Genomic DNA, 17,461 nt, shown 5'->3' on the forward strand with positions numbered 1-17,461 from the left:
TAGACGTATTGATGGGTTACACTCAAGCTGAAGTTTTACTTCAGCTTAAATTTGAAAACGAATTTTTAGCCCGGGATGAAGAGGAGATTACAAGAGTTTCATAGCAAAATTCAGATGATAACCTCTGTATGGGGATTATCCGATGTGGTTTCAAAAGGTATAATAAGAAAATTGTTTAACTCATGACATAGAATATATTATATTTTAATTATTTTTAATGTTATTATTTTTATTGTAACTATTTTTAATGTAATTATTTTTTTCAAAATTATAGCAATATAATTAAATTTTTAAATATTTTTATTATTATTAATTTTATTAGAATTATGATCTTATGATTTCATACTGCGGTGGCAAATGTAACGTGGATGCCACACTGCCCACACTGTCATGTAGTTTACCTACCTGTGTACGTGCGTTTTTTCTTTCATATTGTGTCTAATAATCCGGACAAGACCGTTTTGGACCAAAAACCTTTCCTTTTCAGCCGATTCACTTTTCAACCAAATTTTTAAAATGGACGGTACCCTATTCGGCCAATAGAAAAATTAATTTTTTAATCTTAATATAATCTTAATATTCACCGAGAAGTCCCAGTAACAGTGGAAGAAGTTATAAATATATTATCTGAAGAATACCGGCGCTTAGATTTTACACTATAGATAATAATAATAAATAATGACTTTACCATAATTAAATTAGCATAATAATAATAGTTAATTGAAATACTTTCGTTGTAAATATAAATTTAAAAATGTAAATAATATGTGTATTAAATAATATAATTGTATTTATCAAGCAATGAAATGTATTTATAATGTTTATAGTATATACTCAGGAAGAGAACAGTAAAACAATATATGTATAATAAATAAAAAATTTTCCTGGACCCCCCCCCCCTTGAATAAATCCTGATTGCGCCACTGGTATATCACACACCGAATAAAATAAGGCGACGACGTTATATAGGTGTTATGAAATAATGATAAACATATTTGACCGGTATAATACTCTATGTTATATTGTAATTAAATGCTAATTAGTGCAGTGTGTTAGTAGCGGTGATAGTGCGTGTGTGCACGCCGATTATACCGATATCGATATCTTCGGGCGGCGGTAGAGGGGCCCGCGAGACGGAGAGCATAATATTTTATAATAATGAAAAAAATTGAATTGTGACCTTTACCACCGCATCACCGTCACCGCTCGTGTAGGACGTACATGAAAATATGAAATGCGTACCCAAGCCAGGTAAACGTGTTACTTTGTAGTTTGTACCAAAGTTAGTACAATTAATACGGCTGCATACTATAGTTGCGGACGTCGCGGTCATGGATGATTTTTGAGATAAGCACATTATGACAGTTGTGGTCACTGCAATTGTAGGTAATATCTAAGTTGCGAGACAGCAAAGACCAAACTTTTACAATGGTAATAAAATGAGTTAAAAAATTTAGAATTTAAATTAGATATTAGTAGTAATTAGTATTGTAATGAGATGCGCTCATATCATATATGTAAATTTTTCATAAAAGGTTAAATATAATAAATTAGTAACGGTCGAGTTGCCGCGTGCGGATAACGATAAACTTCAATAAAAATCTTTTATCAGTGATGAAGGGGACGATTTATATTACGAGATCACACAGAAACGCCATACGTGTCTGTGACAATATAGCGCAGGACTTGTGACTTTTCTCGTATCCCGTGACATAGACAAGGGATGGCCCAAAGAGGGTCTCTGCAACCAAGCCCTTGACCAAGTCTTTTTCTTTGGCAGTGCATATGCACCCGTCTTTTCACCGACATCTCTCGAGTCCAGTGATATACGTCCAGTGATCTTATTTTACCTGTGTCACTACTCACTTCATTACATCATCGCAGCACACACACACACATATATATACAATATACATATTATATACACATATTCCAGTGAACAAGGTAAGGTGCATGTTGACAATATATGGTATTATAGTAATTTAATAAACTAGACGTACCCATAGGTTGTATAAATATATACAGTAGTACCTAAGTGTGAAAAACATTTCGATTAGAATTATACTTGGGGTTTAAGATAATTAATAATTATATTTAATTACATACAAAATTATTTTTTCGTTATTTTAATCAACGAAAATAATATGTTAGAAAACGAATGATGTAGATGTATGACGTTATAGGACGATGTGTTTAGAATATTATCTAATTTTTTTAAAGTAGCATAATACATATAGGAAAGCTCATAATTTATACCTAAATACAAAATTATTTCATAATAAAATATAGTTAAATTCAAAAATAAATAATAAATGATGTACACTGAATATGTACTTAGAAGTTATAAGGGTATTTGATTTTTACAGAATTACCACACAATTTAATATTTGGTTTTAGGCCATATGCTAGACAAACTAATTATCAATCATATTATATGCAAAATTTATTTTTTATGAATGAACAAATTATATTAATAACTTTCTCAAAGTATCTCAGAATATCTTATTAATTTAAATATTTTCCATTTAAATTTTTTTTTTTTATTTTGAAGTTTGCATACTCAAGATTAAGTTAGGTGATAAATTTGTCGATTTCCAAGAGTGCTTAAACTATATAATGATTAAAACTTTGTGGATTTTTCAGTAACGTTAGAATCTCTAAAGGTGAAGCATCCAGCTGGAAATGACGCTAATCTGTCAAGTAAATAATTTATGTTTTTAAATTTAAATTTGAGTTACTTTTCTTTAACTAGCTTGATGACCAACTCTTAAAAATTCCATTATTTTAACTACCACCAGACTCAGTTTATGTATGGTGTAAATTTCTCATTAGTTTCCCAACAAATGTCTATTTATATTCCCCGTAATGGTCATACTTTTCCTCCATTATATTTTCTTTTTAAAAAAAGTCCAATAAATTACAATTTTTTTTTTTTTATATAGCCACCTATTATATTATATAATTATACAAATTTACTAATGTATCATAATTGATTCATAGTCAATTGTTTTTCAAAAAATTTAATTAACATCATTTCTCAGTCCAATCATACATAAACCTTAACATATCGACTGGCGGTAATACAACTGTGTTAACGTATAAGTCATTCATCATTTTTATTGTCATTCCGAAAATGTGTTACATGATATTTTTAGAAATATCTATGGGAATTTAACAGTTTGTTTTACATATAAACAGATGTCATATAAAGGTAATAGACCATTAAAACATATTTTTTTTTCTTCTACACCATGCTTACACACATATGATAATAAATGCCAAATTTCACAATTTATATAAGAAATATACATTATTTTAATAGCCCAGCGGTTATAAAAATAACTGCCAGCGATCATGACGTGGCAATCAACGTGTTAATTAAAAAAGAAAAATTATGGTATTGTAAGCTTAGGGTGGTAGTAAGGTAGTGACAAACTGCTTATCTATTTATTTATACTGATTATGTTAATTTAGGATGTCCGAGGTAAAACCGGGGTATTCCAATCATTCAATATTCAAAAGAAAGCCATAACAGTAGCAGAGTATAAGCAAATGGCCGAGTTAGAAGAATATAAGGCACCATATTATTTTGATTATGCCGATCTTGAAAGGAAATATTGGAAAAATATAGTGTAAAATGTCCAATATATGGTGCAGATCTGTCAGGAAGCATTACAGATAAAGATGCTGAAGTGAGTGTTCAATACATAGCAATATTTCTAAATTTATATTTAATTCCGAAAACCCGAAACCTTTTATCCTTACACCTTTTTATTATAAATTATAATACATACAAAAATAAAAATGAATTAATACAATTAATAATAATATACTAATTGCGGTAATTTAATAATTTAATATTTTAAAATCAATAAATTATAATACGTATAAAATATAAAAATTGATTAATTGAAGTAATATTGTAGTGATACATATAAATTGACCAATAATAAAAAAAATACAAAATACAAAATAATTTCACAAAACAATATTATGCGCGATTGCCTTCAGATCTGATCAGCTTGTTCTTTTTGGAACTCACCGAGAGCAGAGTAAAGATTAGGATGATGTTTTCCAATGATGAGCTGGAAGCGATTGTGCCACAATATAATACATAAAAAATACACCAGTAAATAAAAAAAAAATTTTAATTTAAAATTTTTTTTATTTCGGGAACAATAACCGTTGGAAAAAATTCATTCGGGAACTTCGATTCGGGAAAGACGGCGGATACCGATTAAAACTGTAGTTTATATGGGTGAATAAAAGTTCCCACACGAAAAAAAATTATAACAAACACCAAAGCTGGGCAAAGAAAAATAACTTAACTTAATTTAAAGTTAAAATTTTCTAATTTTCAAAATAAAAAATTTCAGACACATAATTATGTTTATATAAATTGTTTATAATTTTAACTTTTAATTCGTTAATGCTCAGCCTTGCCAAACACAAACTTCCTTCACACTTTATTCAGACTTAGGACTGACAACTTAAACGTAATTGGTGTGGTTAAAATTTGTTTTGTTTTTGTATTGCATAAAAAAAAGTCCAATTCAATTTTTAATTGACTCTAGTCCGTATAATATATAATAAAAATTAATAATATAATGTGTATAATATTTGTATTTGTATAAAATAAAAATAATAATAGAAAAAATCAAATTTTATTTGGTTTATTGCGAAAGCTCAAACACTTCACATATTCATACTGTGTAATTTCTTTTAAGTTATAATCTGATATTTTATTATTTATATAGTTTTGTTTTTCTTCTGTTTTTTACTTATTTTTGAGGTCTATTTAAATCTGATGTTCTTATCTTTATATATGTATTAATTGTTTGAAACATTTTTAAAATTTCTATTGTTTTGAATATATTAGGATGATGATGATAAAAATTTGAATTGAATTAAAAAAAACTATGTAAATGTTATTAACTCTGTTAATAATGAACGAGTACTGAAATTAATAAAATGAACTGTCTATACTATTTCATATTATCATAGCCAACAGATAATAAAGATAATTGAAGATAGAATGTAATGCATTAAATTTTATCGCCACGTGGGAAAATACTCACGGATATAAGGTTCAGTCGCTTATTACTAATTTTTTGAGTCTATAATAAGTTATTAGACTCAAAATCGTCTGGAACGGACCGGATGTATCAAAATACATTTAAAAAAATCGGTTATAAAACTCAACACTTCGGTTATAAGACTCAAATTTCGTAAAACAAATATTAGAAAATAAACTTTTTTGGTTATAATTTAGAAATAAATTGGTATTGAAAAATTAAATAATATTTGTGTTGATTTTTTCTAGTTTCTGTCGGTACCTTTATAACATATAATAATTAAAAGTTCACATTTATCACAACGATTATCGTTATTATATTTTCGGAATATTAGAACAAAATAAAAAACAAACTAAAATATCAAATTTTTTTCAATAACAATTTTTCAAGATAAATAATAAATACATTATACATACATCCTTTATAATTTTTTATTAATGTATAATTTTTATAATATTTTTATATGTAATATTTACCTATTATAATTTTAGTTTTTTTTATCAGAATTATTAAATTTATTCAATAATAAGTGTGTAATATGTTAGTGTTAAAGTAGTAAAATAAAATTTATAAATACGTAATTAAATTTTTTTTTCCACTTCGCCTATAAGATTCATTCGGTTATAACTCACTTTGTGCTGGTCCCAAAGTGAGTCTTATAAGCGGCGTCAAAAAAATTACATGTATTCTTAAATTAAGGTATGGGAATATTAATAAACTGGGCACAGTATTGCATTACGTCAATCAGGATTATGGAATTAAAATTGATGTAGTCAATACAGCCTATCTCTATTTTGGAATGTCGAAAACATCATTTTCATGGAATACTGAAGATATGGAATTATACAGTATAAATTATATTCACGAAGGAAGCCCAAAGTCATGGTAACTTGTATATGCTTTATCCTAAGTGATTTTTATTATAGGCATTTTATTTTTTTAAGGTATGAAATACCACCAGGACGGCGGTTTGAAAGAGTAGCTAATAGCTTTTTTTCTGCAGACTTTTCGATGTGTGCAGCATATTTTAGACATAAAATGTGTATTATATCTCCACAATCATTAGCTAGTCACAATGTTTCATTTGACAAGGTAAAAGATTGTAAATAGAAAATGTTGTTAAAATATTCTAATTTTTTCTTTATATTTTTTTTAGATAACACAAGAGAAAGGAGAGTTTATAATAACTTTTTCATTTGGGTATCATGCTGGTTTCAACCATAGTTTTAATATGGCTGAATCCACAAACTTCGCATCGCCCCGTTGAGTAGAGTATGGGAAAAGGGCTACACTGTGTCATTGTTGTAAGGACACTGTGAAAATTAACACGGAAACATGGAAATTTGTAAGGAGATTACAACCGGAAAAATACGAAGACTGGCTCAACGGTAAAAATATTGGTTGCCATCCAGAAGACCGTTCTCGTAAGTTCGTAGCACGTGTGTGTTAACTTATTTTATACGGTAGCTTAATTTTCTCTAGAGAAAATTAGTTTTGGACTTCAGTATTGAGATGTAAATAACTAAATAATTATTATTGAGAGCATTATGCTCAAAAAGCCTTATGTACTTATGATTGTACAAATTATTAATATTAATCAAAATCAGATTTTTATTGTTACTAAATTCTATTTTTTACTAAATAAATTAGCATCATGTACATGTACATTTATTCAATAATGTGGAGTACAATAATGTACAGGATTTATCGTTTCTTAATACATAATTATTATTGTTTAAATTCAAATCAAAGCAACTAATTTTATTTTTATTATTTTTTACACTTGCAAAAAGATTTAAATATGTAAAATGGACAAAAATGGTACATTGAAGATTATGTTTTTTTTTTTTTTTTAATTTATCAGATAAAGAAAAAAACTATTTTTAATCAAATTTATATTTTGATTTTACCTTTATTGTAGTAAGTGAATTGAAAAAAAAGCGTTTGTAAAATTATTAACTTATTTTTATTTTTATTATCATAAAAATTTAAGAAATTCTCGTAGGTTTGCAGCCTGTGTGCATTATTAACCAAGTTATTTATTTTATACGGTAGCTTAAGTTTCTATAGAGAAAATAAGAAAGACAAATTTAAGTAATGTTTCTACTCTTAGAGATATGAAAATTAAATTGAAGACCTTGCAGATAGACTTAAAATAAAGCCAGAATGCTTGTCATCAATTGCTAAACGTTTATAAAAAATACTAAAGAAAAATTAGACAGTTTTATTAGCAATGAAATAAACACACCTAAAATAGTGTAAGTGATTCTGCTAGTTCTTAATATAATGCATTTATTGCATTTATTAAACTTTCATACTTATTATTATGTAATTTTAATTGTGTTTGTTATTATACAAAACAGTTCAAGTGGTGACAAATATATTAAAGAAAAATGCAAAAATGAATTATTTAAAAAAGAAATGTATGAATTACAATTTAAAAATTCAGCGGAACACAAGTATGTAAATGTGCATTTGTTTAATTTAAATCTGTAAGGTTCGATTATGATTGAATATTGCTAAATATTTTGCAAGGGGTGTCGTGTTCAACTTTTCTCAAAAAAACTTGATATTGTTTAGACAATTGATTTCATACGAGCTAACGAGTGTTTAACGAGTGAAAAGGTTAGTGGATATTTACATGTTGATGGAATGGATATAGATTCGTTAATCATGAGTGTTATAAACTCATGATAAAAAAAATCTATGATTTTTTATATCCATTGATTTTCACTAGGAGTTAATATAACAATGTACGAGTATGTTTGAGTAGATTAAAAAAAAATTTAGGCAGAAGGTAATGTTTCATACATTTTTTTTACAATTAAAACTATAAATTGTATTACTCTTGTTAGTTGAAATATTGTAGAATAAGACTTCAATTATGAAATTAAAATATACGATTTATGGTATAAGATTTTTTTTTTAACTTAATTAGACAAGTGCACTCCAACCACATATTTTAAACACTTATCATTTTTTGTCTATTTTTTAATTGAATGTTAGTAGGTTAACCAACTTTCTAAGTCCAAAATTTCCAAGTTACAGTTATTTAACAAAAAAAAAAAAAAATTATAAAATGCACGATTATCAATTTTTTGACTATAACATTGAAAATAGTTATTCTAGGATTTATTTAGAATTATTCTATGGTGACATTTTACCCCTATTTATTAAAACCCTACACTGTATGAGTTTTTTTTTACTAAAAAAAACATGTTATATAACTCCATACAATAATTATAATAATAATCATACCTTACCTTGGCTACAACCTTGTGATTGGCGCTACTTTTTTTCTTGTACTATGAACGCCGCAACATCATTGTGGCATTGTGTATTTTTTTTCCACTAGTATCATAACTGGTATTTGTTATTGTTATTTGCATTGTCGTTTGACATCCAAATACGTTCAATCACCAATAAAAGTGTAACGTGCGTTTCCGACAGAAAAGAAAAGTGTTGTGTAATATAGGTACCTATTTGAGAACTACCGGTCGTTCCAAATCACCATACATCGGCCAAGAGCCTTCCTAGCCTTTGCGGGACCCTGGACAATATAATTTAGCGGGACTCTTTTTCCAATAGGTAGGTTTGAACAAAAATTGAAATGTTTTTATTTTTCATCTAAATACCGACGCCAATATATGTGGCTTACATAAGGGTCTTAAATAATAATATAAAATGTAAAGAAACAATTTAAATGTATTATAATTATAATAAATTTAAATATAATAAAAATATTTACCACTAGTTGACAACAGCAGTTTATATTCTTCAATCAACGTCTAATAAAAGTAAGAAATGGTATCTATCACGACATCGCGTATAGTTTAGTATCGTATACAATTTCATCTACAATGAATAAAAACAAAACCAAATAACATGCAACATGTCAGCAGTGACTAGACTATTATTAAAGTATGCTTTGTATATTCTTTTGGATATCCCGTCGATTAATATTATTTTTGATCATAACGCTATTACTCTATTGGTATAGATTTATTCGAAAAAATACGTTGTTCGAAAGTTCGTATCGGTTCCACTTGTTATAGACGGCGACTAATAATCGGCATTCATTCGATAACGATCGTTGATTCGTGTGTAGGTATTGGTATCAAGTGTTTGGCTAATAAATTAAAAATTTATAATTTATATTAGTTAATAAGATTGCCGTCGCTCATGGGTCACAGCTGTGAATGTGTAATTTTATTTCTTTGGTGATGTCGTAATAATATGTTATTATCTATATTGTTCTTTTAAAATATTTTATAAATAATTTTTGTCTTATTTATGTAACTGAAATATTTTTTTCAATTTACCTAATGTAATTCTCATAAGATATGGCCCCGTACACCGTGACCAGCTCACCACGGACCAAACGATCACTTACGTGTGAAAAATAGCTTGTTATTATATTATTATTTTAATCAAATATTACCTAATACTAAAAAAATATATTGTAATTTAGGATGCCCTTGAATACATCATTGTAAAGATACTTGGCATAGACAATCCTGTATTCCTGTAGTCAAATGCAAAATTAAGAAGTATTTTCCTTTAAAAAAGCTCAATGATAATTATTGTAAAATGCATGTAAGTCTAAACTAAAGTATAACCTTCTTTAAAACTTAAAACAGACAACAGATCGCTCATTGCAGACGACAGTTGGTACACAAGCACTGCATTATTCAATAACTTTATTGTATTATAATTTATTACCTGTTACCATAATTATTATTTATATTGTAGATATTTAGTAGGTACCCGAAAATAAAAGTTTGTAAAACTCTAAAGTTTCATGACTGACCGTAAAATGTCACAAATCGATTTATTTAAATAGCTGCAATTATTGTTAAGACTTTAAGAGGATGCCATACCCACATGTGTTGTATCCGTCTTACACATGTAAAACAGCAAAAACTGTTTTGCGCGGCATAGAACCACTCAGGCTGTAGTGATAATATTAAGATCCTAAATAATTTATACATAATATAATTAAGAACATTGTTGTGCCTCTAGCTATTGGCTAGCATTTGGCCGGGATGACTGAATTTGTCAAGTGTTGAAGTGTGGTGTCGACATGAGGGTTACCGATTTAATATAAAATATATGAAATACAGCAAAGGGCAGTGCGCAAAATGATATAATAATAATTATAAAACAATATCAATATTATAATATGGGCGCCAGTGGCGGCTTGAGTCTTCAAAACTCAAGGAGCAAGTTTCAAAACAAATCCACCCTCCTACCCACTAACTAAATTTACTACGACCAATGTAATGGTCAACCTAATAGGCGCCCAGAACTTAGCTTATAAATAATAGATACACAAATATATAATATTATGTAATAATAACAACAAATATATAAATTGAAATTACGTAAACCTGACAACGGCAATAGTCTTTGCTGGAACGACGACGACGGCCCCACGGCGATGTATAGCCAATATAGGCGCGTAACAGCTGATGGCTCCCGAGATCAACGACCTTGCAACGGCGGCGAGTGCGAACTTTACAATATATTTATATATGTATAAATACGCACTTCACGTATCAGCTGTTTCGACGACGCGTAGATCGGGCGGCAAAGTTATTATTATGTTATATGCAGCACTCGCGGATGTAGTATAATAATTAATATTATTCACAAATAAATACCTGCGGATGTCCGACTGGCTTCGTAAAAGGCCGACAATACAACCACGTGGCGATGGATTATTCAATCGCGTAATTGTGAGGACCAATAACGTGGTGACTTATACCGCTCCAATTTAACGACGGGCTTTGATTCCGGGTATTCGAACGCCTACGACAAGTCACCAAAGGTGGACCGCGACAACACTTGACAGTATAACGAGAAGCATTCGCGGCGGAAACGTAAGACTGCGACCGGAGTGTGTCCGACAAGCCCGGGTGACTGCAAAAGACAACCGACTGGCTCCCACGGCGACGTCGACGATCGTGGACGTCAAAAGCACTGTGATAGAGTGGGGGGACGTAAAAGTTCACGGAGATTGTATTTTCCGTGCGTACGGGAACCGGTCTTCGACCGTGGGAATTTGTACTCGAGCAGCAATTTCGAACAAACATTATCTGTAAAATACCTATCGTTTTTATTTTTTTTATATCATTTATACGAAAAAATTTCTTATTGTTTCAATATCCATTATTTTTGAACTTCAATAACTTTTTTTTAGTTGCTATATCTAAAAAATAAAAAAGTTATTTCACAGCCAAAGTTCTCATTTTTATGAGGTGAAAATTTTGTTTCTTAGTTATTGTTGTAGCCTCCTTGGTTTTTTGCCATGTCTTACATTTGTAAGACGGAGACAAGTGACAACACATGCGAGTATAACGTCGTCTTTAGAGCACAGCAACAAGCGTACAATTTGTTTTCTCTATTTAGCCCATGCGCAACATGGACTAAACACATTTACACAGAATTAAATTTATCTATGATAAATCGTTTATATATTTTTTTTATATAAAAACTTATGTTTTTAAGTAATTTTAGAGTAAAAAGTATTAATAAAGTGTAGTATTATAAATTAACAAAAAATACATTAAAATTAAATACTAAAGTTGATCGCGAGAGTTATATTTTAACTAAATCTGGAGAAATTATCAAATGTTTGAATAATTTTAAGACATTAAATCAGTGGCGGCACCAGATATTTTTTCTGGTGGGACATTTATGTATGGTTATTCGATAATCGGTAAAAAAAACGACAAGGTGAAAAACGTTAATTTTTTTTTAAAAGTTATTAAAATAATTGCCGTCATAAGATAAAATATTTTTAAATATATATATAAATTTGAAAGCACGCGTTGTTGAAATAAACTTAACATTTATATTAATTTTTACAATAAATTACGGTTTTGATTTAGTGATGTTTATACCTATATTAAATACCTAAGTAATTATATGTAAGTTATATATGTTAATGCAATGATACCTATGTACTATTCGATAACTATAGGTAATTTATTGTTCTTATCATTTTTACTAATATTTGGAATTTTAAAGTAAAATGCAATTGTCGTTTTTTAACCTTGTCGTTTTTTGCCGTTTCGTTTTTTCGATACCTATAATTTATTATTATCACACTGCAAATGTACTATAGTAAAACTTCAAATTTCCTCCGTTTTCTTTATTAATTAATACTAATAATTTACAATTTCTTTATTTACTTGCATATTTTCAACATTAAATTATTGGGGAGCAATCGAGGGGCAAAATCAAATGTTAGGGGGGCACTATATAAATAACAAAATCATGATAATTAGACAAACGTTTGGAAAAAAAACACTGAAAAACTAGTAGATTCAATAATATTTATTATATTAATTGCGCTAAATTTAGGTGAAAATTTAAAATACTTTGAAGGTTGTGAAATTCATAAAAAAAATGTTATTCCTGGTTCACAATGGAAATTAAATTTGTATGCCAATAGTTAATACCTACTTAAATTTTATCTTATTCTAATGAACAATATTTTTTTTCATAGATACATATAGTTTTTAAATTAATAATTTATAATCTAATCGAATTGCGTTACTTATAAATAAAATATTTTATTTTCAATATAATACAATGTAAAATATTAGAAACTTATGATTATAACTAAGCTACCTATTTTGTATTTTTGTATTATATTGAATATAAAATATTTTATTTATAAGTAACGCAATTCGATAAGATTATAAATTATTAATTTAAAAACTATATGTACCTATGAAAAAAAATATTGTTTATTAGAATAAGATAAAATTTAAGTAGTTATTAACTATTGGCATACAAATTTAATTTCCATTGTGAACCAGGAATAACATTTATTTATGGATAGGTAGCTTAGTTATAATCATAAGTTTCTAATATTTTACATGGTTACCTGTATGGCATATTTCTATAATATTATAGTATTAAAATTTAAAAGCCAATACATTTAGATTTATAAGATATTAGTATTAATTCACGTGTGTGTTTGTTTTGGCAGAATTTCGAATGGGGCACCCGTAGGTTTCTGCCATGCCCCGGGGGTGAGGATGGCGGACATTTAGATTTATAAGATATTAGTATTAATTAATTGTTATACGTTGTTTTTAATTCTGTTAAAAATTGATATTTATAAAACTACATAATATTAATTTGGTTACATGTTACATCTCAATAAATATATTTATTATACATTATATTGTTTAAACTTTACTTCAATAGGTATCACAAAGTTATAAATGTTCATTGTTATTTATTTCTTGGACGAAGATTCTATCGAATCTGTGCCTTAAATATAACATAATAGAAAAACTAAAGCGTGTTCATGGCCTAATTTCAAAGAGACTGACGGAAAAAAAAATCATATCCAAATAAGTTGGAATATAATCGGTTACCAGCGAGGATATTAGGACGAAAATATGGTAAGATTTAAATATTTGTTAATAGGTAGATAACAAACCTATACATACATAAATTCATATATTTAATACTGTTTTATTTCATAACAATATAGTTTACAATAAATATTGTTTTTAGGAAGCCTAGAAAAAGTTCATGCTAAAGCAAAAAAGAATACTTTTATTCTTTTAGATTTATATGTAAACAATGACCATATGATTATTGATTAAAAAAGTCACAAAAAAAAAGGAAACAAATAGAAAGTCCTCCAGCTTTAAAATCTATTAAGATGTATTGTTTATATTTAATTTTCTTAGCTTTTCAAGACCATATAATAACAAATATATATAAAATGCATTTAATATATTATACTTTCTATATAATTTTGCAAAAAAATCTGCTCCTAAAATAGTTTTAAAAAGAAAGAAAAGTTCTTATTCAATAATACAGTACAATTAATTAATAGTTAATTTGTTATAATTGATACTTTAAATACATTTTACTGTATTAATTATATGTAGTTTAAATAAAATGTTTAATATTATTTATTTAAAATATAATAGACAAAAGAAAAATGAATAATGATGAATTTACTGAAGAAGATGAAGATAATATAGATATGTATGATTGATAAAGATGCAGAATACCACTTGGCACTTACCTTGAGTTTTAAATAAAATAGATTAAAATATTTAAGTAACTGTTCATATTAGTATCATTAATAATTATGGGTATGATCTAGCTATTATTAAGTTTAATATTAGTATGATACATAATTTGCTTTTATTAAATATTTCCATAACTCAATTTTGATTATTCAAAATGTCCAATAATGATTGAAAATTATAACAATAACCCAAACATTTTAAATTCTCCTTCTGGGAAATTTGTGATTGAGTATGTTCCTGATTCTCTTAGTCTTGTTAGTCATTTGATGACTAATCCATCTCCAAAATAAAACAAGTCAACAATAATTATGTAGCATCCAAATGAATCGCGGACGTTTCACCCCTGCCGTTTCTTCACCGTCAAAAAACCAGTCCACGGACGTTTCGTCTCCCGCAATTATTAAGATGGGACGTTTCGTCCCGGAGAGTTATTAGCCATAAGACATTTAGTCCCCGGCATATTTGTATTAAAGGACTTTCGCGGTTCTCAGGTTTTTTTTAAATATTATTATTTATTAATTTCTTCGAGGTTCATTATTTTACTAACAATTAATGGATTTCTTTTTAATGAACAATTCTGTAATGTCTAATATAGTATATAGGCTATAGGCAAGTAATAAAGATTTTACGTGCACTATACAGCCAAACAGGTTTGTGAGCTGAAATTCTAAACTTATACTAACACATTAAATGATAATGATGGGGTTTTCAAATAGATATAAAATATTTAGTATATCAAAAGTCATTAAGATAAACCTATTCGATAAAAATATGTTTTTATACTTACTTACTATTTCCACAATTATACACACTGACTGTTCAAAGTTGTATTTTGTTCGTGTGCAGAAAGTATATAATATAATACATAATGTATAATATATCTGTTACTATTTTTCAAAGTAGATAATAATTTCAATCTCGTGTGATAATCAGGTTAAAATACCAATTTATTTCAAAACAATTTTGTTTTGGTACCTATCTTATTAGCAACAGATATTGAACTTTATTTACTCAACTTTATTTTCAGGTATACATGTTCAACAAATTGGAAAATTCTTATCATTTAATTTTTATATCAAATTGTCATAAAGATTAACCATAAACGTTTACTTTAAGATTTAAGATACATTGTTTAATTTTATTATGCATGATAAAATGCGATAAATACCTTCCTATTACATTATGTTTCTATTCCAATTTAAAATAGCATAAGTAATTAATTTAAACAATTTATACCTACGTTAAATTAATTAATAATTAAATAAAAATAACTTAATTAAGGATTAAATATGTTTTTAATTATTAATAAATTCCAATATATCTATTAAATGTAACAAAATAAACACATACTTATATTTACGTTTATTATTTTTTTGCTATATATTGAAAGTTTTAATTGATACACTAATTAAAGTGAAAATTATAATAGCGTTTAAATATCATCTTAATAAATAGGGGTGAACATTTCAAACTGAAACAATCCTAGAACTATTATTTTCACAATGCATGGTATAATAAAAAATTTTACTTAACGTTTGTTTTCTGTATAATAGATTTTTGATAGGTACATAAAAAAATGTGTATAACACATATATTTTTAATTTTCAAATTTTATTTTTTAATCCATTAAAATAAACTACCTAGATACGAGTAAGTACTCATATGTAACTAGAATTTAATGTTATCTAGATTAAAATAAATATAAATGAGTTGACAATTATCAAACACTGCTAACCGACAGGCGTTTGAACTGCTAGGTTAAAAATATTTATGCCTTATAAAACGGAAATATTGTAAAATATTAGAAGGTTGTAAGTTGTCCTACCTAATTTTCTACGATCGTTAACGTAACGATTATATAAAGCTAATATATCAGATTTACTTTTTAATGTTGTAGCATAATTATAATTTTTTATCAATAAGTAGATTTCCAAATAAATTATCATCTGTATGAATATGTAAAATATTACAAAATTAAATATGTAAAAAAAAGTATTATTATATTTACATTATTATAAGACAGTAGTTAATTAGTTAAACAAATTAGTTATGGTAGATAAAAATTAGAATAAAAAGAATCGTGTAATGGTAGTAAGAGTAACATATAGTACCATAATCCATGACTTTGTTGTTGTGATGTTGGTGGCTTCGTCGGTGGCAGAGGAGTACTTGTTGTTATAGTTGTAGACTTGTAGTAGTAGTAAAAGTAGTAGTAGTTGTAATAGTAGTTGTTGATCTAATTATTGATTCCAATACTGGAGCAGTAGTACCAGCAGGAATGTTCATTATAGTGCCCTTATTTAATCTGTAAACATTATAATATTGCTTTTTGGATTTTTTAACAACATTCCGATTTTTGAATGCAAACATATTAAAACACTTTCATTTAAAAACAATATTAATGAGTTCATTATAGTGTAGATAAAGAGTAGGCAGTAACACAGAATAAACTGTTTGATTTTGTACCTGCATAATTTTAAAATTTTGCTGTGTCTAGATAGTAAATTGAACACTGAGAAAATTGAAAGCGACGAGAACTAAGCGAAAAAATTAAAATATCGATATAACGATAAGTTAAATACGATAAAAAAAACTACACACAATATTATGTACCATGTATACAAATTGTTACAGGTAACAATAATAAATAATTATAACTATAGATAGAATTTAAAATTAAAATAATAATTGTTGATCTTCAATAGATTAATACAACTTCCTATACTTAAATTTATTTTGAACAAATATTTTTGAAGTGGTTGCTGCAGTAACCAACAATTGATTCTTAACGGTTAAAAATGTTAAAAATCGAAAAAAGTATTAAACGTTCACATTTTATAATTTTATTAATAAAAATTAAATTGTATAGTTACTTAGTACCTATGTTGTTCAGGACAATGTGCTTTAATAAATTTTAAATTGCATTCTTTTGTACCTACAACATGCATTTATAATAAATTTCTTTCTTTCTTGCCTTTCAAATTGTTCCACAGTATCTGAATCCATAATTAAATTAGAATCTTTAGTCTAGAAAATTGATATATCATAATAATATTATGCCGTTATAACTTGTATAGGTGATAAAAGTTACATCATAGCTATGCTATCTTTTCATTTTTATATAGAATTTTGAAGAGTAACTAACTCAAAATACAAGTTACAAAATACTATAACAAAATCAATTATTTAGTTAGGTAAGCAGCATGTAATAATTCTATTACATTTTATTTAAACTAATACATTTGTAATGAAATTATTTTGATTTTGAGCGAAGTGCGATGATTGTATTGATTTTATAATGATGTGTGTTTGTGTATG

At 27.2% G+C, this 17,461-nt stretch overlaps 1 protein-coding gene across 1 annotated transcript; it reads left to right on the forward strand.

The window, feature by feature from the left end:
- Positions 1-1,229: 1,229 nt before the first annotated feature.
- On the forward strand, positions 1,230-6,342 carry LOC132924761 (probable lysine-specific demethylase 4B). Its single transcript, XM_060989208.1, has 5 exons — positions 1,230-1,251; positions 2,644-2,700; positions 5,687-5,960; positions 6,020-6,167; positions 6,232-6,342. The coding sequence occupies exons 1-5, from the start codon at positions 1,230-1,232 to the stop codon at positions 6,340-6,342; spliced, it is 612 nt and encodes a 203-aa protein (XP_060845191.1).
- The last annotated feature ends 11,119 nt before the right edge of the window (positions 6,343-17,461 follow it).

The sequence above is a fragment of the Rhopalosiphum padi genome, chromosome 3 (assembly GCF_020882245.1).
Source record: "Rhopalosiphum padi isolate XX-2018 chromosome 3, ASM2088224v1, whole genome shotgun sequence".
NCBI classification, from domain to species: domain Eukaryota; kingdom Metazoa; phylum Arthropoda; class Insecta; order Hemiptera; family Aphididae; genus Rhopalosiphum; species Rhopalosiphum padi.